Raw genomic sequence first — 23,619 nt, 5'->3', positions numbered from 1 at the left:
AGTTTCCACATCTGTCAAGTGGGGATGATGACGATAGTAAAACATAAGGTTCTTGAAGATGAAATCAGGTAACGTGTGTAATGTTAGCTCCTGACAGAGTGCTCTTCTCAGCGTCTGACTGTAATCGTCATCACGTGATGCATGTACAGACACACCTGTTCCAGGTGCGCAGGCAGCCGTCCACGCACGTGTGTGTGCACAGAACCTACCTCCCACTGTGTGCCTCTGCAGGAATGAGGACACGGTGTGTGCTGGAGGGGAGCCTGGGAGCCGCGAGGGCTGGCTGACGCCTGAGTCCTCTTGGCCAGCTGGGCTGCCCCCACGGTGGTTCAGGCTCTAATTGCTCCTTGGTGGAGCAGCAGTGACCTTGGTCAGGAGCCCCAGTTGCAGCATTTGACGTCTGAGCTGCTGGCATCTGGGAGAGGCCTGTCAGCAGCTGTGGGTGGGTGCAGGCCCCGGGAGCCTCCCCCAGAGGCCCAATTGTGTGACTCACGCCAGGGCTCCCAGGAGGTCTGCGTGTAGCTAGGTGGGCACCTCTGCCCCTGTTCAGCCACGCCTGCCTGGGCGGTGACTAAGCCTGTCCACCTTTGCTTTGCGGAGGTGCCTACAGCCCAGCCAGTGGCAAGCTCTTCTCTGCAGGGCCTGGTGCAGGAGGGACCTGAGACTTGAAGCCACACAGCCCAGCTCTGCGTGTGTCAGGGCTGGAGTGGAAGTCCAGGCCAGTGTTCTCGGGCAAGGTCGGCAGGTCCACAAAGCCGTGAGGATGGTTGAGAGTCTCAGCCCCAAGTCTTGGGAGTGCAGCAGGAGAATAGGATCCGAAGCTGCTGCCCTGGGGTGCGATGATCACGGTCAGCCAGTAATGTGGCCCACGTTCCATAGAAACTTGTGGTGCAACAGAGATTTTGAGGTGGGAAGGACTCAGAGACAGCCCTGGCACCTCCAAGGGGCATCCAGGTGGTGTGAGGCACAGACCATCGTGCCGCCCTGCCCATTGGGCACCTCGGCCACACTCTGGGCCTCTCAGCAAGTCCCTGCCCAGCTCACCCTGAGCACCAGGCCTATGCAACAGAGGTAGGAGGAGGGCCAGCCCTGCCCTGCCCCTGGGAGATTCTCTGCGCAGACAAGTCCGGATCCATCCCTCCATCACCGATCTCTGGCTCCTGGGGGGAAGGAGAGAGCAGAAAGTACATGGAAGGTTCCCAAAGGGTGAAGTTAGGAGGGAGGGGAAACGATGCCACCAGCAGAAAAGAGCCCTAAATCCTGGGATTATGAGGCCCTTGGAGCCAAGGAGAAAGGTCCATGCAGGGCCCTGGTCTGGAGATGGCCATGGGAAGAGGTCAGGAGAGGGGACAGCAAGAGGTCAGCAGGCTGGTGGGCTTGCTTCACACATGTGAGGACACAGACAAGCTTGGATGGGACTGATGGAGAAATCCCCTGCAAGCCCTCCTGGTACCCATGGAGGGACTTGCCTCCTTCACCTCTGCTGAGGATGACTTTGGAGCCCAGATTCCAGAAGTAGAGAGAGGGCTTAGGAGACAGTCAGCCCAGCCATCCAGGAGATCACCAAGTCGCCTTCTTTCCTGGGAAACCATGGGGTCACACAAGGAAAGGAAAGACTGTGCTCCCACTGAGACAGCAAGTAGGTTGTTTCAGAGGGTGGAGTTGGCGGTGGACACACCTTGGTGTAGAAAGAGAGGCTGAGAGGGGCTGGGCATGGGAGAGATCTTGGCAAATCCTCCACGAGACACATGCATCCAAGCTCCGCTGTTTCTCCAGGCACATCCCTGTTCTGTCTGATGACGGTAAGGTCCCTGGCCCCAGCCTGGGCCCATCCTGGGGAAACCCTCTCCTGGGAAGAAGAGCTTCCCTTTGAGACTAGGCCTTCAGGGGCACTTCCTTGGCCTACTGGGACTTGGCTTGGCTTTGGAGGCTGGAACTGGTCTTTCATCTCCCCGGACACAGTTTGGGGAGGGTCTGGAGGGTGTGGTAACCAAAACCTTTGAGCTTTTGGCATTGGGACCTGAACCTGGGCAGGCATCTGAGAGCCTCAGCCTTCCAGACCCTCCCAAAAGTGACTCCAAGTTGGGAATTGTGGTGCCTGCTCTTTGGGGCTCTTGGAGCTTATCCTGTGAGCGGGAGGTCGGGGAGGGACCGCTATCCCAGAGTGGCTCAGAGGGCTTCATCCTTACATGCCGAAATCTGTGGTGGCAGGTGCCCAGTGGGCTTGGGTTTTGTTCTCCAGACTTGACTCATGATGGTGGACCTTCGATTATGAACCTTGCTGGGTACGGGTGGCATTAGTGAGAGAGTGAAACCCACTCTGGCTCAGGTGAACAGCCCAGGAAGGTCACTGGCTCACTGCAATTAGCAAGTCCAACAGGGCAGTCTAGCTTTAGCACACCTGCGTCCCAGGGTCAAGTGATGGTCAAGACTGACTTTCTCCATCTCCTGACTTTGTTTTATTGACTCAACTCTCAGGACGTCTCTTCCCACACACCCCTGCGATTCCTGGTTAACGTGGGATTTAGGGTTCAGGTCGCCAGAGCACCCATGTCAGTTCCTGGAAAAGCCCCTGAACCATTACAGTGTCCGGGGAAGTGGCAGACCAGTCAGAACGACTCCTGTGGCCTAGGAGGCAGGGCCGCAGGGCAGGAGCCTCTACGAGGTCGGGAGCTCTGTCCCGTGACCTCCAGTCGGGCTCTGTGGAAGAACACTGGGCCCGGGGCCTCTTGGCACAGACTGTTGGGGTTCCTGAGAGCGTTCCCCCAGAGCCTGCGAGAAGGGGAGAAGGCATCCCAGGCAGAGACCCCTCTGGCTTCTTTGGAGTCTCTCAGCCACAGCGTCCTGAGCAGCTGTGCCGCTGTGGCCTGGGCGTCATGGAGGATGGTGGTGCTGCCCCAGGCAGGTAGGCCCAGAGGGTGCGCGTGGCCGTGGGTGTTGTGAAGGTGGCCCACACCCATCCCACTTGGGGGAAGGACAAGGGAATTGACCTGAATCTGGCAGAGGGAGGGAAAGAAGGCATCTATCCCAGGTTCCGTAGGGGCAGTGACCCAGCTAAGGGCTGGACCACAGAAGTCCAGACTGTTGTCTGAGACTTTCTCTTTAACTTTTTTTTTTGAAGACTTCGGTTTTTTTAGAGCAGTTTAAGTTCCCAGGAAAATTGAGTGGAAGGTACCGAGGTGTCTCATATACACCTGCCCCCACGCACGCACAGCCTGCCCCATCCTCAACCCCCTGCACCAGAGCGGTGCATTTGTTACAACTGATGAACCTGCATTGACACATCCTAGTCACCCAGAGTCCCTAGTTTACATTAGGGTTCGCTCTTGGTGCTAAACGTTCTGTGGGTGTGGACAAACGTATAAGGACATGTATCCAACGTGATGGTATCGCACAGCTGTCATGCTGTTTCATAGGTTTTGCAGAGCTACTCGCAGAGTGTTGTGGAACTTCCTGGAAAGGGTGGGGTGCAGTGGGCATTCAAGACTAGACCATAGGGCTTCCCTGGTGCCGCAGTGGTTGAGAGTCCGCCTGCCGATGCAGGGGACACGGGTTCGTGCCCCGGTCCGGGAAGATCCCGCGTGCCGTGGAGTGGCTGGGCCCGTGAGCCACGGCCGCTGAGCCTGCGCGTCCGGAGCCTGTGCTCCACAAGGGGAGAGGCCACAACAGTGAGAGGCCCGCGTACCGCAAAAAAAAAAAAAAAAAAAAAAAAAGACTAGACCACAGGCTGTTTGCTCTCCCAGGCCTGTGACGTGGGGCATCAGAAGTTGAAGACCTAGGTGCCGACCCTGGGTGCGGAGGTCCTGTGCAGTGGTGGGACTTTTGTCCTCCGTCCCTCTCCATTGCTGTCACAGCAGCCCCCAGGCAGCCTCCACCACCTCCCAGGGCTAAGCCCAGCTGGGAGCACCTGGAGGTCCCCTTGTGCCCCTCCTCGGGCAGCCACTCACTGCTGTGGCCACGTGGTGATGGGGCCTCAGTGCTGGCCAGGGAGGAACCCTGGGGTCTCCTGACAGGCTACAGTCCAGGTTTGGAAATGCTGAGCTCTGTCATGGACAGAAAAGAGAACTGGAGCCACCAAGTTTGGAGTACTTTGCTCAGCGTTTGTTTGAATGATGAATGAACGAGCCAGCAAAGGGGAAAGAAAATGAATGAGGCGTTATCACTTGGCCACAACCCTCAAGGGTCACTCAAGGGTGCAGTGCCCACTTACTGTGATTGAGTTGTCAACATACCAAAGGGCAGCTGTGAGTAGCACTGATGTGAAAATACCACTGACCAGAGGTGGGAAGCAGGAGCAGTGACCATTAGAACGTATCTGTGAGGCCTTTACCCCCCAGTGCCTTTAAAAGCAGAGAAAGTGGTCCAACTCCAGGTCACACCGGTGGTCCTAGTGGGCTTGAAAGACCCTACACCATCTCTGTGTTTGGTCAGAGCTCCCTTGACCTTTCCTGCAAGGTAACTTTCACGTGTCGGGCATATCATTGTGTCGATTTCATTTTCCGTTTTTTTTGTCATCAAATGTCTGTGTGCGTGGATTGTGATCCATCAGGCCCTCTTCTCAGGGAGCGTGTTGGTTTCTTCTTTCTCAGCGAGGAGCCTGGATGTGGGCAAGACGCTTGCCAGGCACCCAGGCCGTGTGGCTCTGCGCCCTACCCTCCACGCTGCTCCTTCCCTCCTCGTCCTGGCCCCATCCACCTCTGCCATCTGCTGGGCTCTCATGGCTGCTCTCCTGTCCCCACTGCAGGCTGGTGGTTCGTGAGCACCTCTGAGGAACAGGGCTGGGTCCCTGCCACCTACCTGGAGGCCCAGAATGGTACTCGGGACGACTCAGATATCAACACCTCCAAGACTGGGGAAGGTAAGCTCCTACGGGTTCAAGGGGTCGGGGAGATGATGCAGCTTTCCCACCCTTCTCCCTAAAACCATCAGAAGCTCTAAAACGATATGGATCATGTTTCCCCCCCTGCTTCTCCCAGGATCCCATGTCACTGAGGCCAACCCACAAGCTCACCTCCTATGCCAGGTCTGTCCTTACTGGTCCCACATGGGGCTAAAATTAGAGGGGAGATTCCCGTGGGGTGTGGATCTCAGGCTTTGGCAACTTTGGGGCAGAGATTGGGGAGAACGGTCTTAGGGCTGGTCCCTCTCCCCACCAGCAGGCTTGGCTTCCTCTGGGGGTCCCCAGAGAGATCCACCTTTGCCCCCCTCACCCCACACTGTGCTCTCTGCGACAGGGACGACCCCAAAGGGACTGTGTGCACACAACTTCCTGCCGTGCACAGTCTGTTCAGAGGCCTCTCTTCCAGGTGCCTGTTATCCCGGTCAGGGGTGCAGATGTGGAGGGCAGGTCTGTGAATCATTTCTCAGTGTTGCAGGAACCCAGGGATGGCTCCAGCCCCTGTACCGTCAGCCTCTCTCATTAGCTCTGACTTGGTGAGGTTTTTCTGGGGTTTTCTCCAATGCATTTCAAGGAGCCTGCCCCTCCTCCCAACCCCAGCCAGCACTGGCCTGCCCAGCGTATCCGTGGACTTGGGTATTCCCCAGAGCGGGCTGCCAGAGCCCAGCGAGTCTGAGCCACCCTGTTCCCGGCTGCCTGCTCCTAGTCACTTCCAAGCCTCCCTTATTCTGGCAGCAGGAACGCTTGCCCTAACGGTCAGTGGGGACCGTCCAAATGGGCACATCTGAGAGCCAGGGGAATGCGTGCCTGCCACCCGGGGCTCAGGCCGCCTCCAGGCCTGCCCCTGCCCCACCCCCCATTCCACACTGCCCAGGCCAGAACAAGCAGCCTGCCAAAGCGCCAGCTCCGTCTTCATCCTTCCCCCAAAGGCCGGTTACTGGGCAGGCAGTCGGAGCCCCGCCCTTCCTCCCATGTAAATGCTGTATTTCAGTCCCTTGACCAGTACTGCAGCCCCTGCAGTGCATGTCTGCCTTGTGACAGGTTTCCAGAGACCAGGCCCCATTGAGAAGGGCTGGCATGTTCAGGCCAGGTACTTGGCCTTTCCTGGCTGCTCCCCGAGCCCAGGGGCTGAGCCTGTCCCCCATCTCATCTCTGGTTCCCTCGCACCTCTGCAGCGGTGCAGGGTCGTAGCCCCTGAGCTGGGTCCGGTCTGTTTTGCCTGCAGTCACCAGGCCTCACCTCCTATCCAGTTCCACATTCTGGGGGGTATCCCAGGGCTTTTCAGAAATAACAATCCCTAGAGTGTACTGAGGTCTCACTCACTCCTAGGTGTCTGCCCTGGTACTTGAAATGCCCTCACCACCCTGGGAAGGCTCTGTCACCATCTCCATTTTCCAGATGCAGATATGTATTTGTCCTCATAAGGCTTGAGCCCTGGTCAGCCTCCTCCGCCAGTGGTCTTCCCACCGTGCCACATGCGCCTCCGTGAAGCATTTTCTCGTGAGCAATTCTAGGAGGGTGTATGTGTGTCTGTGTGTGTGGAATTGGAGCCCCACCTGAAAAGATGACGCCAAGAGAGTCAGAGTGGAGACGTCAGGTAGATGCTGGAGGACCAGGACACCAAGTGGGTAGGAAGGAGCCTGAGAGGTGCGTGGGCAGTGACGCCGCCAGGCTGGTTTGAAGAGAGATTGGGTGCTTTGCACAGAACAAGCAGTAACAGGTTATAGAGAAGTTTGACCTCGATGGAGGAAGAACCAGGCAGCCAGTGGAGGTTCCGCCTTCAAGCGGGGGCGGGGGCGTATGTGCGCGTGCGCGTGTGTGCTCAGGGTGAACCTCCTGATGATCGGTTCCTCTGCACACTTTGATAGGACCTGTGTGCCAGCACCCCTGGCAACATTTGGGCAGCTGTGAGTTCCATCATCACATCGTGGGCATCTCCCCACAGCTGTACGGAAGGACTCAGGACTCAGTACCCCAGCCCAAGGCCCAACAGCTGTGGTGTGTCCGCCGGTCGCTGCACTGGCAGCCATGTGGCTAAGAGATCAGCCCACCCTGGTCCCGTCTCTGGCCATCTCTACTCCAGCCCTGTTGCCATCCCATTGTAGGTCCCCTGAGCTCTACAGGCAGAAATTGGAAGCCTTCGTCCCGTCAGAGCTTCCCTAACAGCTCATGCTCCATTGCTTCAGAAAGAAAAGAGGCTGTTTCGGTTTATTTCTGTCAGCAGATGTTCTGGTACATGTTCGTGTTTCTCCTGAAGCCAGGTGTGCTGTGGAGAACGCAGAAGCGTTTCAGTGGGGGCAGGAGGGCCGAGGTGGGGGCTGAGACCCTCCTGTCCACCGCTGATGAGAAGGGCCCAGGCCCAACGTTGGCAGGGTGCTTCCGTGAGGCACATCGCCTCAGGTGAGGAAGCGGAGGCCTGGAGGATCAGTTAGTGGCAGAGCCAAGCCCCGAACCTGGGTCTCTGCCTGCGCCGTGCAGCCACCAGCAATGACCTGCCTTTCTCCCTGGGCTGGCATTGGCCCCAGGGTCCAGGCATTCTCCACTGTTGGTGCCTAAAAGGCGCAGGGTCTAGAGTCCAGGCTCCAGAGCCAGACTGCGTGGGTTTGCGTGCCGCCTTGACGCTCAGGTGTGTGACTCAGAGGGTTCCTGAACATCCCTGTGCCTCTGGCCTCCCATTTCTAGAATGGGGAGAGTGCCAGCTACGTGGGGCTTTTGTGAGGCTCCAGTGAGATGGTCTTGGTACCTGGTTTAAACCGGGTAAATGTCACTTACTGCTAGGGTGGCCCCAGGCTGGGCATCAGCTGAAGTGAAGCTCCTCTGGCCACAGAGAAACCAGGTGGACACACCCCCAGGAGGTCAGCTGTCCAGGTTCCTCCCGGTCTGACCTCACACAGGACCTCATCTCCATTCTACAGAGCCCGTCCAGTCCCTGTCTTATTTCACGCCAGGGCAGGTGGTGTCAACCCCAAAGACAGATGAGGAAACAGAGGTTTAGGGAGGGATGGCAGCCTGCCAGGGTGACACAGTAACCTGGCAGTGCAGCCTGGATTGAACCCATACCCCTAACCCTTTGTCCAGGCCTCCTGCTTACAAGAAGCAGGTCAAACAGGCTACTCTTCTCCCTCTGGAAAAATAAGTACTGCCCAGGAGGTCCTGGTAGGATGTGGCTCAGTTGTGTCTGGACAGTTTGACTCTTAAGTGCTGGCCTCCTCCCCCAGACCTGGGCAGCCTGGTACCCTCCTTCTGCAGTGCCAGGAGGTGGGGGCCCCTGATGCACCTGGGCGTCCCATAGGAAGGTGGGGGGCATGTGGAGCTGGTCCATAGCAACCAGAGGACCTGTGCAGATGAAAGGAGTGTGGAGCAGTGAAAAGCTGGGAGGCAGGTCCTCTGTTGTCAGAAATCCAGTGGGTAGCATGTGGGGAAGGAACAGAACAAGGCCTGTGGCATCCTACTGTGTGTGCTTCACTCGGCAACATTTCTGAAGGATCGGCCCCGTGCCAGGCCCCGTGCCAGGCCCTGGGGACTCAGAGATGCAGAGTTTTAGCCCTCAACAGACTTGATCCATTGGGGGTGACTGAAAAAGCAAAGACATAAACCAACCCAGGATGGTGAGAGTTATAAGCCCCCCAAGGAAGAGACCCCAAGTCTCTGCTGGGCACATTTATTCTTCCACCTGCAGTGCCTGGCTCGTGGTGGCAGGTTCACAAGCAGGACTTGCTGAGTCAGTGGGGGCAGGGGAACAGGTGGATGTGAGCCCTGGTGGAGAGTGGGGCACACCCTCCTGGGAACCATCACTGCCCAGCAATGGTGGGAGCCATGTCCTCCCCCTAGGGCCGCAACCAAGGGGCATCCTTGCACTGGGCTGGAGCCAGGGCTCCTCCTCCCCTCTCAGGTGCTGGGATTCTAAATTCCTAGCCCCTCCCAGGCTCGGGGGCATAACCCATGCAATTTGGCTTTGGTTGAGTTATTCCCCACCTGCCGGCGCCGCCACTGGTCAGATCCGCGCCCCTGCAGCAGGCATGTGCCACCGGGGCTCAGTCCAGGCGGTGAAGACCTGGGGATGCCAACCTTCCCTCCCTCCATCCCTTCCCCACCCATCCCATCTCATCCTCATGTCCATTCTCTCCGCCGGTTCCCGTCGGCCGCGTGTTCCATCGCCATCTCCCACACCAGTGTCCAAGAGACGCAAGGCCCATCTGCGGCGCCTGGATCGCCGGTGGACCCTGGGCGGGATGGTCAACAGGCAGCACAGCCGAGGTGACGATGGGGGCCAGCTTCTCCTTACCGAGAGCTGCTGCCTCTCTTTCTTTCACTAACACTTCTCCTCTTTCCTGGGCTCTGCCTCTCTTTGCCCTGTGGCCTCCTTACCCAGATTCACCAGACAGACTTTCCTCTCACCTACTCTAGCTGGTGGGGGGGGGGGGGAGGCGGGAGGGGGGCGCAGGGGCCGCTTGGGAATCGGGGTGACAATGGGGGCAGCTCTGTCTTTGGCCAGCGTCCTGGGGGCAGGGGTCATGGGACTTAGGACAGGATTATGGGGGCAGCTGGACTCTAAGAAAGGCCACATTTACCCTGAAGCTTCAGATTGAGAGAACTGAGCGTGTTTTGGTCTCTGCCTGGGCCGTCCCCTCACCCCTGCCCTTCATTGCCTCCCTCCTCTGAGAAAGGGTTCCCTTGGCCAGAGCTATTCTAGCAATTACTTAGGGACAGAGTAGGAAGAAGGAGCAGCTCACAATCTCCTCATTCAGCCAGCTCCAGGGAAACTAGAGAAGGAGCAAAATCCAGACACAGCCAGGCCCCAGGGCACAGCCTCAACAAGTTCTGATGGTGGGGTCAGGTCCAGCTGGGGGCTCCAGCAGCCCCAGCACTAGCTGTTGGGATTTGAGCCTGATCAAGACTCTTCCAGGGAAGCCCCTGGCCTGCCATACACACTGATTAGGAACAAAGACGTTTGCCAGTCCAGGGCCTTTCCAACATCCAAGAGCTTGTGAGGCAGGGAAATTAGGGGCAGGCCTCTGAACAAACCTCTAAACACCTCCAGAGCCCCAAGGCCAGTGGGTGGCCCATTTCTCCTGCCTCAAGGAGAGTGGAGGGTATGTGTTCCAGACAGTGACGGCATAGCCGGAAGGGTGTCATAAGCATTGGCTTTTCCAGAATTAGCAGGGATGCCCCATGACTCGCACCCTACCCCCAAAGCTTGTTACTGAACGACTGGGACACCCTGTTTTGGTGTCTGCCCCAAGCCCCAGGCAGCAGCAAGCCTGGACTCGGGTGGCCAGCGCCCGTGGCTGGCTCAGCATCGGCCTCAGAGCATTGGCTGCGAGGGGCCCGGCTTGTCCCGAGGGTGGAGTGTGGGTTGGACCCTGGGTGCTGGCGCAGGACAGGGGGCCAAGTCGTGGAAGCAGAGAGAACAGGCTGAATGTGAAGCAAAGGCACCCTAGAGGTAGGATGGGTGAGGCAGCACAGCTGGGGGGCCAGGCGGGGACGCAGCCCTGAGCCTTGGCAGCAAAGGACAGTGGGACACTGGCCTGGAAAAAGAGCAGGGTGGAAGGTTTGGCCTGTCCCCATCCCCTCCCACATCTGCTCCAAACACCATCACACACTGAACCCCAAACACACCTCTGTCTCCACAACCACATGGCCTCTCGGACGCTTCAATCGGTGAAGCATGACCGCCGGCACACAACCCCGAGAGCCACGGGCGTGGCCACAGTACACTGTCCCATCCAGGCCCTACACAGCCGCACGTCTGCGGTCCCGTGCACACAGCCACTCACAGTATACACTTATGCACCCTCACGTAGACCATTCCACGTCTGCACTATTTACACAGTCACAGATGCATTATCCACACAGCCACATCGTAGGTGCACCTCTGCAGCCTCCCCCCAAGTACACGCATAGCTTCGTATGCGCCACGTGTATATCGGCAACAGTATTTACAATTCTAAACGTAACATGATGTAAGTAGACACCAACTAAATGCATAATTCTGTGGCCAGCCACACGTATGTAAATACGTGAGCAAATGCAGGCCCACGACGTCTCTCTCTTGAATAAGAGACCTAAACAGCATCATTTCCCAGTCTTAGCCCTAAGTTAAATTAGGGCTAAGTTAAATCAGGCAGCCAAGAAAAACTTGCAGGAAGTTGGCTGGGAGAAACTTCGCTGCAAACAGCCGAGCTGACGAGGGGGGAACAGGCAGTGGGTCGTATATAACTAGACAAGAGAAAAGCAGTGCTTCCCTGGGGCCTCCACTCCCCCAGTCCCAGAGCCAACCAGGCCTCTGGAATCAAAAAGCCTCTTGCATCGGGGTTGGGTAAGTTGTAGGGACTGGGAGGGGAGCCAGGGAGACTGCTGACGGAGGGGAAAGTGTTTGGAAAGGGGAGGCGTCTGTGGTTTGGAAACTGCAGGGCTCTCCAGCCCCTGCTTCCAAAACCAGAACAGGCCCGGCCACCTACCCACCCCGTGGGCGGCCTGGCCAGCCCTCCCTGGGGTGAGGTGGCAACCATCCTCCAAGGGTATATCGGAGTGACCATGGCATCAGCGCCTCCCAGAAGCCCAGAGGTGCCCCCCAGAGCTCCTAGGCCTCTTCCCTCAACTTGATTCCTAAGGGGCATCTCTTCTAGAGACCCCAAGCAACGCAAATGACTCAGCTCCCTCCCCCGCACCAAGGTCATTTCTTTCAGTCTGGGCGTCCTCCTGTCTGGCCCCCTAAGGTGGGGTTTGTGGCCCCTGTTCAGTGGAGGGACTGCCTCTGCTTTCCCCCAGGGAAACCTGTGAGGAGGGAGCTGAGACCCACAGGGCACGCGGCCACACAGAGGTAACCCACACCTTCGTCATCCAAGCCAAACGTGGCGGAAAACCGAGCCCCCAAACAGACCAATTGGAGGAGTTGCCCTGCCTGGGACCAGGGCTCTGAATTCTCACCTCCTGGAAGCTACAGTGCCAGGGTAGGACGAGCCTCCAAGCCAGCCAGCTCTCTTCCTGGGAGCGTAAACTCCCAGACGTCTGTGTTCCCATCAGCCCCAGGGCCACCATGAAGAGGGCTTTGTGCAGGAGCAGCTCAGCTTTCCTGAGTAAGACGGACGCCCCTGGTTCTGCCCACCAGGAGGGGCAGGGGAAAGCAGGATGCTTACATGGCCCTCGGGGCTCTGTCCTCAGCACACACACTGGGGACTGGGGAAGCTGGTGCTGGGGCCGGGCCCCCATGAAGCAGTCTAGGCCCTGTCCTCTGCCGTGGGGCAGAGAAGGGCTCCTCTGATCTGCCCAAGAGATAGGCTGTAATTTTTCTCTGCAAAAGTGACTTTGCCTAGGGAAACTTTAATGATGGCTTCCTGCACGAACCACAGGCTTTTAAAAATAGCCCAACTGAGCAAAGGCAAAATGTGGAGCCCAGGCCTCGGCTCACCCGAGCCTCAGAACCCTGGGGCCCGGCGCTGCCGCTCCGGCCACCGCCCGGGCCAGGATTTACGGTGTCCCACTGGAAAATGGAGCGAGACCAGGAATAGGCGGGAGCGCAGGGGGCTGGACTATAAAACACGGACCTTCTCAAAGGCCCGAGTCAGAATCTGGCAGGGCCAGGTTCTCAGGCGGTCTTGGCGGCTCGCCCCAGCATGGCTGGATTGGAATCTGAAAGCTTCCAGGAGCGAGTTGACGCCGAGAAAGGCTTGCATTTGAGCAGAGCGTGCTGAGCTGTGGAGGCTCCCGTGGGGCATCACCTACCTTTTGCCCTTTGGCAGCCTTTCAGATTCGGCCAGCGGCCTGCCAGCTCTGTCCTTGCGGCCTGGCAGGGCAGCTGCCTCCATCCCAGAGGGAGCTGCTATCTCCGCCCGGCAAAGGGCCGCAGACGGGACCCTGATAATCTAGGGAAGAATGAACAGATGGCCCTCCTGAGCAGGGGCTTAGGGTGGCAGCTGCCCTCTCCCCCACTACTGCCAGAGGCTCGGGCAGGCTGCCGGGCAGGGTCCAGCTGAGGGGGTGGGGAGTGCCCGTCTCCGAGCCAGCTGTTCTGTGCCAGCAGCCTGCTATTTTGAGCTCAGAGAGTCTCCCACTCGGTGCCCCGGCTCAACACACCTTTGTCCTCATCAATGTACTCCATAGTCCCTTTGCAGCGCCTCCTGTGTGCCAGGCACTGTCTCAGCCCCCAGGGAGAATCCAGGTCGGAGAGGACAGCACAGGTTCAGGGTGACCCTCCCAGAGGGTGCGCCAATCTCTGCCGCCCATCCTCTGCTGAGGGGATGGATGGGGCTGGGTGTTCCTCCCCAAGCCATTCCTCTGGGGAGACTCTCCTCCCAGGAGGCAGGGTGTCTGTGGCCGGCCAGCTGTGGGTCTGCTGGTCCCCAGCAGACAGGAGGCCTGAGCAGGGACTCCCGTGGAGGCACAGGGTCCCTGCCAGGAGAGAGGCCCAAGGAATCCAGGAAGACACAAACTTCCCAGCCTCCCCACACTTGCCCCCCACGCTCCTGTTCAGCTCCCCCACGGTGCCTCTCTCCCAGTGCCTGGGGAGCCCAGAAGAGGGCATGCAATCCTACTGTGAGACCAGAGCAGGCAGCTCCCAGAGGGGCTCCACCGAGCTGTGTGGTCAACTCAGCCCCCCCAGGGCTCCCGCCTGATTGTGCCGCACTGTTTTGCCCCTGGACCCTTAACAGGGCACATAACCATGCCCATAGCATCCTCTCGGGGAAGTTATGTGATCAGGCGATCAGATGAGTGGTCAGGGGAGGCTGAGGTGTCCCTGGAGCTGTCAGAAGGTTGGGCAGAGGAGGGGTTTAAGGGTTTGAGGTGGGAGACAGGCTGAGAGAGCAGGTCTGGGGCATAGATGGACGCATGGCATGTTCAGGAAGGAGAGGGCTTGCCTTGAGGCCTCCAGGCATTGAGGGGACACCTGGGTTTGTTCTCAGACTCCCTGACTCGGGCCCCAGGAGAGCCAGGTTCCTCATGGCCCTGCCCTCAGCCCAGGGAGTTTCTGGGACCCTGAGGACTCCAGGCCCCGGCAGCCTGTCTGCAGTTATGGGACTGGGAGGCTGGGAGAGCCAGCTCTATGCTGGGGCTTGCAAGGCCACCTGGGGCCCTGGCCAGCTTTGGCACATGCAGGGCACAGCTGTGAGGCCTGATCCCTTCTCTTCCCTTTCCTGGAAAAGCCAGAGGTTGATGCAGTACACCTTGGCCACCAACTAAGTGAGGCCAGGCCAGGGGGAGAAGGAGGCCGGACAAAGGACCTGTACCCCATCCTCAAATAGTTGTGCTTTCTTGCTTCACCCACCACCCACAGAGGAGAAGTATGTCACTGTGCAGCCTTACACCAGCCAAAGCAAGGACGAGATTGGCTTTGAGAAGGGCGTCACCGTGGAGGTGATCCGGAAGAATCTGGAGGGCTGGTGGTACATCAGGTAAGAGCCCCAGCAGAGGAGCAAGGTGCCTCTCTGCCACCCTGGCCCCCAGGCTGGCCCTGGGCAGCAGAGTGGCTGAGGGCACCAGCTGGCAGGTAAATCCTGACAGCAGCTTTGCACCCACAGCCTGGCTTGACTGCTTCAGTACCGCGAGGCTGAGTGGCCGTAACAGAGAGTGCTCATCTTGCACATACCCTCCCGGGACACAAAGCGGAGCCTGAGCCACAGCCAGCGGGGCACAGGGGCCCCGGCTCGGCTTGCAGGCAGTGGTGCAATCCCTTCCCATGCAGCCGCCAAGAGGGTCCAGCACATCTGAATTTGGTTTTCTGTGTCCGACCTTGGCTGCTTGGCGTGCTCTGCAGCTCAGGCCGCCTGCAGTGCTGGCGTCCACGGGCGTTGCCGAGGTCCCAGCAGGCAGCCCCTGCTGCCCACAGATGCAGGCTCGGGCCCGGGCTGTTCCGCTCCGCAGGGCTGGCTTCCGTGGTTGAGAGAGCTGGGGCGGAAGTGAGGCCTGAGCACAGGCCTCGTTCAGAGGCCTCTTGCTCTGCCCTTCACTCTCCTTGGGCCTAATCACACTTCCCAGCTGAGAAACCCATTCGGGGGTGTGAGTAGGGGAGTGGGCAGCTTCCTGACACTCCTGGAAGCAAACTAAACCCTGTGGGTTTCACTCACCTCTCCCCTACCAGGTCCTGCCCCCCAGGCCCCTCTGCCCTGGGGCTCCCAGGCCAGCTAGCACCCCCCACAAGGAGGGGCTTGTTTCCAGGAAGTGTTCCTGGGTCCTTTAGAAGCAGCTCCGCTGTGATGATTTTACCCAGTTTCTCTTCTCTGCCTGTAAGCCGGATGACAGAGGGAGTCCCCGTCATGGGCTCTGGGGACCGCCTCTCCAGCCCACCACACCTGGGAACCCCAGACCCACTGTGGGTAGGATGTGTGTTCTGAGCTGTCCCCCACCGAGGGCACAGATGGCCGAGGCGGCGGGGGCACTCACAAGACAGTTGCTCAGAACACAGCATGCCGCAAGGTGTTCAGATTGGTCTGTGCTGACGGGTAGGATGAAGGTCGTTGGCCACATGGGATTGAACCTTAGAGTGACCTGCCAGGACATAGCGCCCCTGCCCCCGGCCCTGTGCACACCAGTCAGCGGGCTGAGGTGTCCCTTTCTGTCCCGTTAGGTGGGACAGGACTGTGTGTGCCTGGGCGTGTTTGCCCAAATCCACTACCCCTAGGCTTTGATGTTCTCTAAACAATGGAAACTAGAGCCAAGCCCACAATCCAGCCACCACGAGTCTGCGTGGGAAGGCCAGTGAACATTCTGGCAGGCTGCTAACCTAAACCACTCACCCAGAGGTTTTCTACAAGGCTGCTGGGTGTTTTAGTTTTCTAAAATAACCAATAAAATCACTCTGAGTTGGTTCCATCTAGTCAGCTCTTGTCCCCATGGCCTGGCCATTCAGCCAGTGGGAGCTGCAACCGAGAAAACCCTGCTGAAAAGGTTCCACCTTAAGAAGGCTGCCAGACACCCCCTTAAATATGCCTTTTCCCAGCATCCCAGGCTCTGTGTTGATCCTTACTTCCTGTCTTTCTTCTCCACCCACACCCACCCCCACCCCCCCGCCAAACACACACACACACACACACACACGCGCGCGCACGCGCGCGTGCGCGCCCTCCCTCTCTCCCCATCCTCCTTTTCCAGTTTGCTTCCCTCTGGAGTCATTCCGTGCTCCAGAGCTGGAAAGCAGATGTGAGCAGAGTTGGACCCAAACACACACAGCCTCTCCTGATTCACTTGCATCTCCCTGCCTGGAATCTAATTTTATCCATGTAACACGGAAGGAGCACATCAGGGTTTAGAATGGGAGCCCTCAGGACAGTGCACAGTCCTGACCATCACTCCCAGGAGACCTCGCGCCCCATCTCCGCACAGGTGCCCCCAGTGGCTGGCAGGTTCCTCATCTTTCTTACAAGATGAAGGGCACCAAGTTCTGGGCCAGATGCTGCCAAAAGCTAGCCGTGTGACCCTCTGCTACTTGCTTTGCTTTTCTGAGCCTTGGTTGTCGGTATATGTAAGATTAGGTATCTTTACTAGTTGCTTCCATCCAGCCCTGAAATTCTGTGCTTCTGTCTGCCAGCTCCCTGACTTCCATCCGTTTGTTCACTGATGTCTGCCTTCCAAGCCCCAAAACGGGGATAGACGGCTGAGCTTGGGTCAGCCTGCCTGCACAGTCACGTGACGTGAACATAGGAAGCCACCTCCTACCTGAACTTTCCAGCAAAGCTCAAACACGTTAGAAACTTGAACTTTCACATTTCCTTTCCTCCTACCTAATGAGCCCCCAAGAACAAGGTCAGATCAGGGAGGCAGGGGGGCCGGGGATTATCAGACATCTGGCATGGAGGAGCCATTCCAGGGAGCCAGATGTGTCCCAGGGAGCAGGCGGGGAAATTGCACCCCAGACTGCAGGGCATTGGCCAGGAATTGCTGGACCAGGAAGTAAGTTCTCAGTGGGTTTGGGTAGGAGCTCAACACCATGAGGGAAAAAGGGAAAAACTTGTTTTCAGAAGTCAGCAAATCCCCTGAAATTAAGTCAGCCCTGTCATTTGCCTTTTGCTCTGTTTACGGGTTTTGGGTTTTGTTTCGTTTTGTTTTGTTTCATTTTGTTTCTGTTTTGCCATACCAAAGGCTTTAATTTTATCCAGTCATGTGCTTTATTTAGTCATTTCATTTATGGTTTCTGCTTTTGGAGTTCCACTTAGAAAGATTTTCTCAGCCCCCAAGATTAAGCAAATATTCACGACTTGCATTTTTAAGTTTGCTATACGGTTGTAAGGCCAGAGTCTCACTTGTTTTTCCTAACTGGATCATCAGTCATCCCCAGATCACTCACTGAATAATCCATTCTTACCCCACTGCTTTGAAACGTCACCTTTAGCGTTGGTCCGTCTGTGGACTTGTTCTGTGAACTTGATCCGTCTGCTCCTCCTGCAGTGGTGCCGATACTTCTCCCACTTGGTCACTCACTCTTTATACACGTCTTCCTAGTTGGCCTCAATATGTCTATCCTTCTGGATAAATGTTTACAGCTACTCTATCCCAGCATTTTGCAGAAGAGAAAATATTGAACTCCAGGGTAGGGACTTGTCCGAAGTACCATAGGCCAGAACTCGGGTTTCCTAACTCTCACCTATGCTGCCTCTTCACCTCTCTGATCATACTTCCCTTTCTGAGTGGGCATTTAACTCTATACACCTTCTCATTTCTTATCTCTAGAATTGCCCTCTGCTGTGGTGAGCTTGTAGGCCATTGCAAAGTCTACCTTTTAGGCAACCCCAAATCTGAGGAATCTTCTCATCTCAATGTCCCACGTTTGCCTGACGTTGCAAAGAATGAGAGCCCGCACCAAGAGGGATCAGGCAAAGAACTAGGAGACAGAGAGGAAGAAGTGGTGTTCCCGATGTCTTTCCACTGGCCCTCGTTCCAGTTCTCTCCAGAGTAGTGGCTTTGCCAAGTGTCTTACAGAGCGCAGCAGAGAAAGCTCAGCTGGGCAAGGCCCGATGGAGACTGGGGCCTGGACAGGGTGCCCTCATGATGCCATGTCCCACTCCTCCCTGCAGATACCTGGGCAAAGAGGGCTGGGCACCAGCATCCTACCTGAAGAAAGCCAAGGATGACCTGCCAGCGCGGAAGAAGAATCTGGCAGGCCCGGTGGAGATCATCGGGAACATCATGGAGATCAGCAACCTGCTGAACAAAAAGGCGTCCGGGGACAAGGAGACCACCCCGGCTGAAGGCGAGGGCCCAGAGGCCCCCGTCACCAAGAAGGAGATCAGCCTGCCCATCCTCTGCAATGCTTCCAACGGCAGCGCCCTGGGTGTCCCCGAGAGGACCGCCTCCAAGCCGGCCCAGGGCTCCCCAGCCGTGGCCAGGATCGCCCCTCAGAGGGCCCAGATCAGTAAGAGCCTCGCTGGTCCCCGGGTCCTTGCCGCACAGCTCTTCAGAGAAGGGGCGCGAGGTGCAAGGAAAGCCTAAGGGGGGGGCGGGGTGTGTGCATGATCCCCATATTATTCTGTTCCTGAGATGTAGGCTGACCCCTGACCCCAGGCTCGCTTTGCCAGCTTGTCTTATGCTAATCACAAGCATGGACAAGGCAATTCCTTCCAGCTCCTCCACCAAAGATAAATTGCATGCCTATGTAAGCTGGTAGCATCATGAATGGTCACTCTGCAGATAAGTCACCTGGGCTGTGAGATGGGTCCCTCGATGCAAGGCTGCTCTGTGAGTGACAGCCAGTAGATCATCTTGCTGAGCCTTACCCCTTCTTCCCTGTCGTCTTCCTCCAGTTACCGGAAATCTAAGACACTCGGAAGGGTGACTGTACCTCCCTCCACAAGCACTTTTAAGCAGCATCCTTCCGGAATCGCCTCCTTTCGTACAGGAGAAACCCAGCTGCCGGCCCCTCCAGATCTCTAGCATCTCTGGGGCAAGGATGCCTGCGGTTGAGGGTTAAACTGTTCTGTATTATGAGACCAGCTTCTGTTTATGTCCAGCCATTCTTAAAATCTGGAGGAGAGCTGTTTTTTAGTTTAGTTCTGAACTTGGTTACATTAGCTTTATGCATGAAACCTTCTGAGCAGTCAGTCGGGAGCCGTTTTGGGGGTACTTCCTCTTGCCTAGCACTGTGCTAGCTTCCAAGGATTTGGTAGTGAGCAAAAAACAGACATGGTCTCTTCTCCTAAATTTGGAAATCTGATAAAGCTATCTACCCTTTCCCCTGAAAAAAGCCCCTATGTCTGTACCTTTTGAAATTGTGCACATCATTTTAGGGGGTTCACGGATCCCCTTGAAACACAGCTAAGGAAGCTTAAAGATCTCTCACTTCCACTGAAGAAGCCCAGCTCTCATGCCTGTGGTGACCGAGAGCATGGGTTCCTCATAAGTGTGGGAAAAGAGCGGGAACTTCCCAGCATCAGGAGATCACATCCAGGGAAGGGAGGGAAGGCACTGTGTCTGGCTGTGATTTCTGAAGCCCTGTTTCTTCTTCTAGGCTCCCCGAACCTCAGGACAAGGCCTCCACCTCGCAGAGAGTCCAGCTTGGTATGTGTGCTCAGTTTCTTCTCTCTTTCTCATTCCCTTTCCTGGGTGCCCCGTAGCAGCTCCCAGTAATTGGCTGTCTCAGTGCAGAGTCTGTTGGTCCAGGGCCAGGCTGGAGCTTCCAGCTTTGTGGGGCTGGAGGCAGGGAGGGAAGCCTGGGGAACCCAGCCTTCCTGGGGCCTAGCTGGACAGTTTTTAATCGAAAACACACTGCACTCTAAAGCTAAATAAATCCATCCCAGCCACGGCACTGGCAGACATAAACATTTAGACTGGCTGGCGAGAGTGTCCAGCCGGGGCATTGCCAGGGGCGGGAAATAGGGCTGCTGTCCATGTGAGCCTGGAAGACTTTCAGCTTTGCCTTCCTTGCCCGGGAGTGCCCAGTGGATGCCAGAACCTGGGAGGGCACAGGGCAGGCCAGTGAGCATCTTCTCCGGGGAGGAGGGTGGTAAATGGCAGGGACTGGTTTATGCTGAAGCTCAAAGAGGCTCAGTGCTGCGGGGGTCTGTGGCGCCAGGTGAGGTTTCCTGGCATCCAGACTGCCACGGAGGTGGATGTGCACTCAGGGTGCTGGGGCTTTGGGTGAGAGGTGGCAGACCGAGAGCCCTAGAACCAAGAACTGTCATCTGGGGCAGTGGGATGCAGTGCAAAGAATGGGGCTTCAGGCCTGCCAGGCATGGATTCATACTCCGTTTCTGACCCTGAGAAACAGCGAGCCCCTGGCCAGGTTGCTTACCCTCCAGAGGCCTCAGTTTCCTTATTTATAAGAGGGGGACAGTGCCAGCCATCTCCTAGGGCTGTTGTAAGGATGGGATGAGATGGTGTGTGCAGAGGGCTGGCCATCAACTTTCCACTTCCTCTGCCAGCTCTCTGTGCACTATGTGTGGACAAGGATTCTGCAGTCACAGCTGCGCTTAGCCGCAAGATTTACTGTGGTCAGTGACATCCGCCCCAGGGGGGCGGACAGCGGCAGTCACTGGAAGAGTTGGCCTTCCCTAAACAGGATTTTTGAAGATTTGGCCCCTGGAGATGGGACCGTCCTGGCCCTGGCCATCAGCCCCAGTGGAGTTTTCTATCTTGTTTCTCCTCCCATTTTACACAACTGAACGAGTTCTCCCCTCCCCTCATCTCTCTCAGCCCCAGCTAATCATTTTCAGGCAGACTTGATTTTGGCAAGAATGGGGTAATTCTTTCCACACCTGCCAAAAGCAGGGCTTGCTAGGGCAGAGCTGCTCTTTCCGGCTAGGTCCGTCCGACTCCCACCTGGCCGCGGGGGTCCAGGCAGGGCCGGGACCTGGGCCACCTCTGTGCGCATGCACGGCTGCAGAGCCAGCCACCAGGGCAGGGAAAGTTGACCTGGTCCCTCAAAACCAGCCTCGCCCGCACCCTTCACTCACTCTGACCTGAGACAGCTCAGCTGTGACTGGCAGGATTAGAACATGCAGAGCCTTGAAGGACGAGGCAGGGTAAGAGGAATAGGATGGCGTTTCAGGAAGAGCGTTCGGCTTCAGCTTATGTTTATAGAGCTTTTCCTGTGCCGCTGGCTGGACCAGAAGTTATGTTCATTATCTCATGGCCCTGTTATTAGTTCCATTTTACAGATGAGGAAACTGAGGCTCAGAGAGAGCAAGGGCCTTGCCCAGGGCCACGCAACTGGTGAATTGCTGAGCTGGGATTGGAGCCCACATGCGTCCACCTGCAGGCAGAGATCTTTTGAGGTCTTCCTGCTACACTGTAGCTGCTTCCCCCCTCTAGCCTCCCAAACACGTGTACCTTTTTTATAAGATTGTTTTATTTTAACTCCTTTGTTTGATACCAGGCCATACTGGGAGTGATGGGGAGGTGCCAAGGCCATGTTGGCTGGAGTAGAGACTGGCTGAAGCTGGAATGTCCTCTCCACGAGGGCAAGGGGGTTGTCCTGTCCCTTTGGTTCACTCTTGGATGCCTGGTGCCTTGGACTAGAGTCTGGCACCCAGTAGACACACAACAAACATTTGTCAAGTGAATGAATGAGGCTCACAGCTTATGGGCTGTGGCCGTATTCTACATTTCCTTGCATGTCAGGCTTAGTTATCGACGTGCCAGCATCTAGGAAGCATTTAGGCTGCCCAGCGTGCTCTACCCAACCCCAGAGCAAAGGATCCTGAGTTTATTCCGTGCTTGCCTAACCATTTGGCATCATCACGATGACAGACCAAGGGGTTTTCTGACCAACCCCACACCCGCTTACACCCACCCCACCTCTGCAGTCAGGTGTCACCCCGGTGGCCCTTCACCTGAGACTCAAGGACATGGCTCTCCTCTCCCAGGGGGGCAGTGTGCACGGGCTTTGTTACAACAATTTCTCCGCTTTTTGACTTTCGTTTTGGGACCTAGCTGTTGAGGCTTCTGAAAACTGGATTTCAAAGATGTAAGGGTGGAAATTTACTTAGATGATCATTTTCATAGCTCAGACAAGTCTCAAGCGAATCCTAGGTATTCTTAGAGAGCCTGGTCAGGAGAGTGGTCTCTTGGTGAGCCACCCTGAGACTCAGGTGATTGATACATCCTCAGGTCAGCTGCTCTCCACCTGGTGTAGCCGCCACACTCACCTCAGTTACGGTTCTGATCAGGTGAGTCTTGCTGACTTGAGTCCTTCTCTGCCTCAGGGGTTCCAGCTGCCTAAGCCGCCAGAGCCCCCTTCTGTTGAGGTGGAGTACTACACCATTGCCGAATTCCAGTCGTGCATTTCTGATGGGATCAGTTTTCGAGGCGGACAGAAGGCAGAGGTGAGCCTTGGGCCATGGGGCTGAGGGTTATAATTCATGATGGTCAAATACCTCCCGTGTTTCCCATTTATGTCTTGCTGGCGACATTCCTGAGGGGCGAGCAGGAAAGGTGCAGAAACAGGACCCACAGGGATTAGAATTTGCCTAAAGCCAGTAAGTGCCACAGCCAGGACTAGAACCCACGGCTCATGTCTCCACCCAGCTCCTGTCACAGCAGCGTTTCCCAAAGCATATTATAGGAGCTTGTGATGGGGGCACTTTGAAACAAAGGTCCTCTGGGGTTGAGTTTGGAGGACAGTGAGTTAAACAAAACCCAACCAGCTTTGTTGTTTTAATTGCAGAACTTCTCAGAGCCTAGATATGGGGATGTCACTGTGTGTCTCTAAGAGGGGACTGGAATAGGCAGTATCACCTAGATTCCTCTCCCAGGAGCTCCTGGGGGCCAGGGTTCCACAAGACCCATATTAGGAAGTGCTGCTGTTGGGAGAATGTGGTCCAGGCAGCCGGAGTAAGGAACTGAGGACCCCAGTTCTGGCCATGTCCACACCACAGGCACCTCTGACATTTGATGCAGTCACTTCTCCCCCAGGTTTTGATGATTTCTCTCTGCAAATGGGCAGTAGACCCTCTCCTGCTCCCTCCCAGCCGGTCTTCTAGCATTTATGAAACCCCACTTTGTGGCCAGCGCTGAACATGGCATTCCAGGGGCCAGAGAAGATCTGTGACTCAGATCTTTCTCTTGAGTGGCTCTGTAGTAATGGAGTTAAGTCCAGTTAATACCTGTAAAACCATCAGAAGAGTAACTGGGCAGTTTCTGCCCATTGAAGAGGTGACACCCCCAATGTGAATGTTTTAAACAACATGCCTGGAACTTAGAACTAAATTTCTAAGAGAAATCATTCTCTCAGTGGTGCTTATGCTTCCAGAAGAGCCTACGAAGCTCATAATGTAAGAGAACTGACATACGTAGGATCTACCCACGTATGCATTTTGAGTATGGAGTGGGCAGAGTGAAGGATGGAATATAGCACCCAAGGCAGGGCAGGGGCTGCAGAGGGCTGGCCTCAGGCAGACCTTGCCTTTGGTGGTCTCTATCCTCCCTTCCTTCCTTGCCCCTCTTCCCCCAGTGCCGGTGCGTTCAAGCTTCCCTTCCCCTCCCTGGGACCTCTTCCTCCAGCAGTTGTTCCACAATTCAAAATTACAGGTGTCCCTCGGGATCCGTGGGGCATTGGTTCCATGACCCCCAATGGACACCCAAATCCTTGGATGCTCAAGGCCCTTATATAAAATCGTAGTGCAGTTGGCCCTCCATATCCAGGGATGCAGAACCTGTGCACATGGAAGGACAACTGCCTCTTCCATTCGTATTCCCCGATCCAAACGGACCTCAGTACAGCCAGCAACCACACTCCTGGGCTTTCTCCAGTCTCAAATAGCAGTTGAGAAAGAAGCTCCTTGAACGAGTTTATA

General features: G+C 56.5%; 1 protein-coding gene across 21 annotated transcripts in view; it reads left to right on the top strand.

The window, feature by feature from the left end:
• Nucleotides 1–23,619, top strand: part of SH3PXD2A (SH3 and PX domains 2A) — a 245,775-nt gene that overhangs the window by 205,213 nt on the left and 16,943 nt on the right. For 20 of the 21 annotated variants that reach the window (XM_089898129.1, XM_089898122.1, XM_089898120.1 and 17 more), the window contains 6 exons: nucleotides 4,745–4,858; nucleotides 9,071–9,154; nucleotides 14,172–14,289; nucleotides 17,905–18,242; nucleotides 19,335–19,384; nucleotides 22,030–22,149. In XM_089898129.1, the coding sequence (XP_089754255.1) occupies nucleotides 4,745–4,858; nucleotides 9,071–9,154; nucleotides 14,172–14,289; nucleotides 17,905–18,242; nucleotides 19,335–19,384; nucleotides 22,030–22,149 (824 nt within the window). The remainder of the gene's footprint in view (nucleotides 1–4,744; nucleotides 4,859–9,070; nucleotides 9,155–14,171; nucleotides 14,290–17,904; nucleotides 18,243–19,334; nucleotides 19,385–22,029; nucleotides 22,150–23,619) is intronic. The other variant, XM_089898130.1, reaches the window with a different exon arrangement.

Source organism: Delphinapterus leucas, chromosome 16 (assembly GCF_059928025.1).
Source record: "Delphinapterus leucas isolate spDelLeu-1000000601 "Yukka" chromosome 16, BTC_Dleu_Yukka2, whole genome shotgun sequence".
NCBI lineage: Eukaryota > Metazoa > Chordata > Mammalia > Artiodactyla > Monodontidae > Delphinapterus > Delphinapterus leucas.
This window is presented reverse-complemented; position numbering and strand designations above follow the sequence as displayed.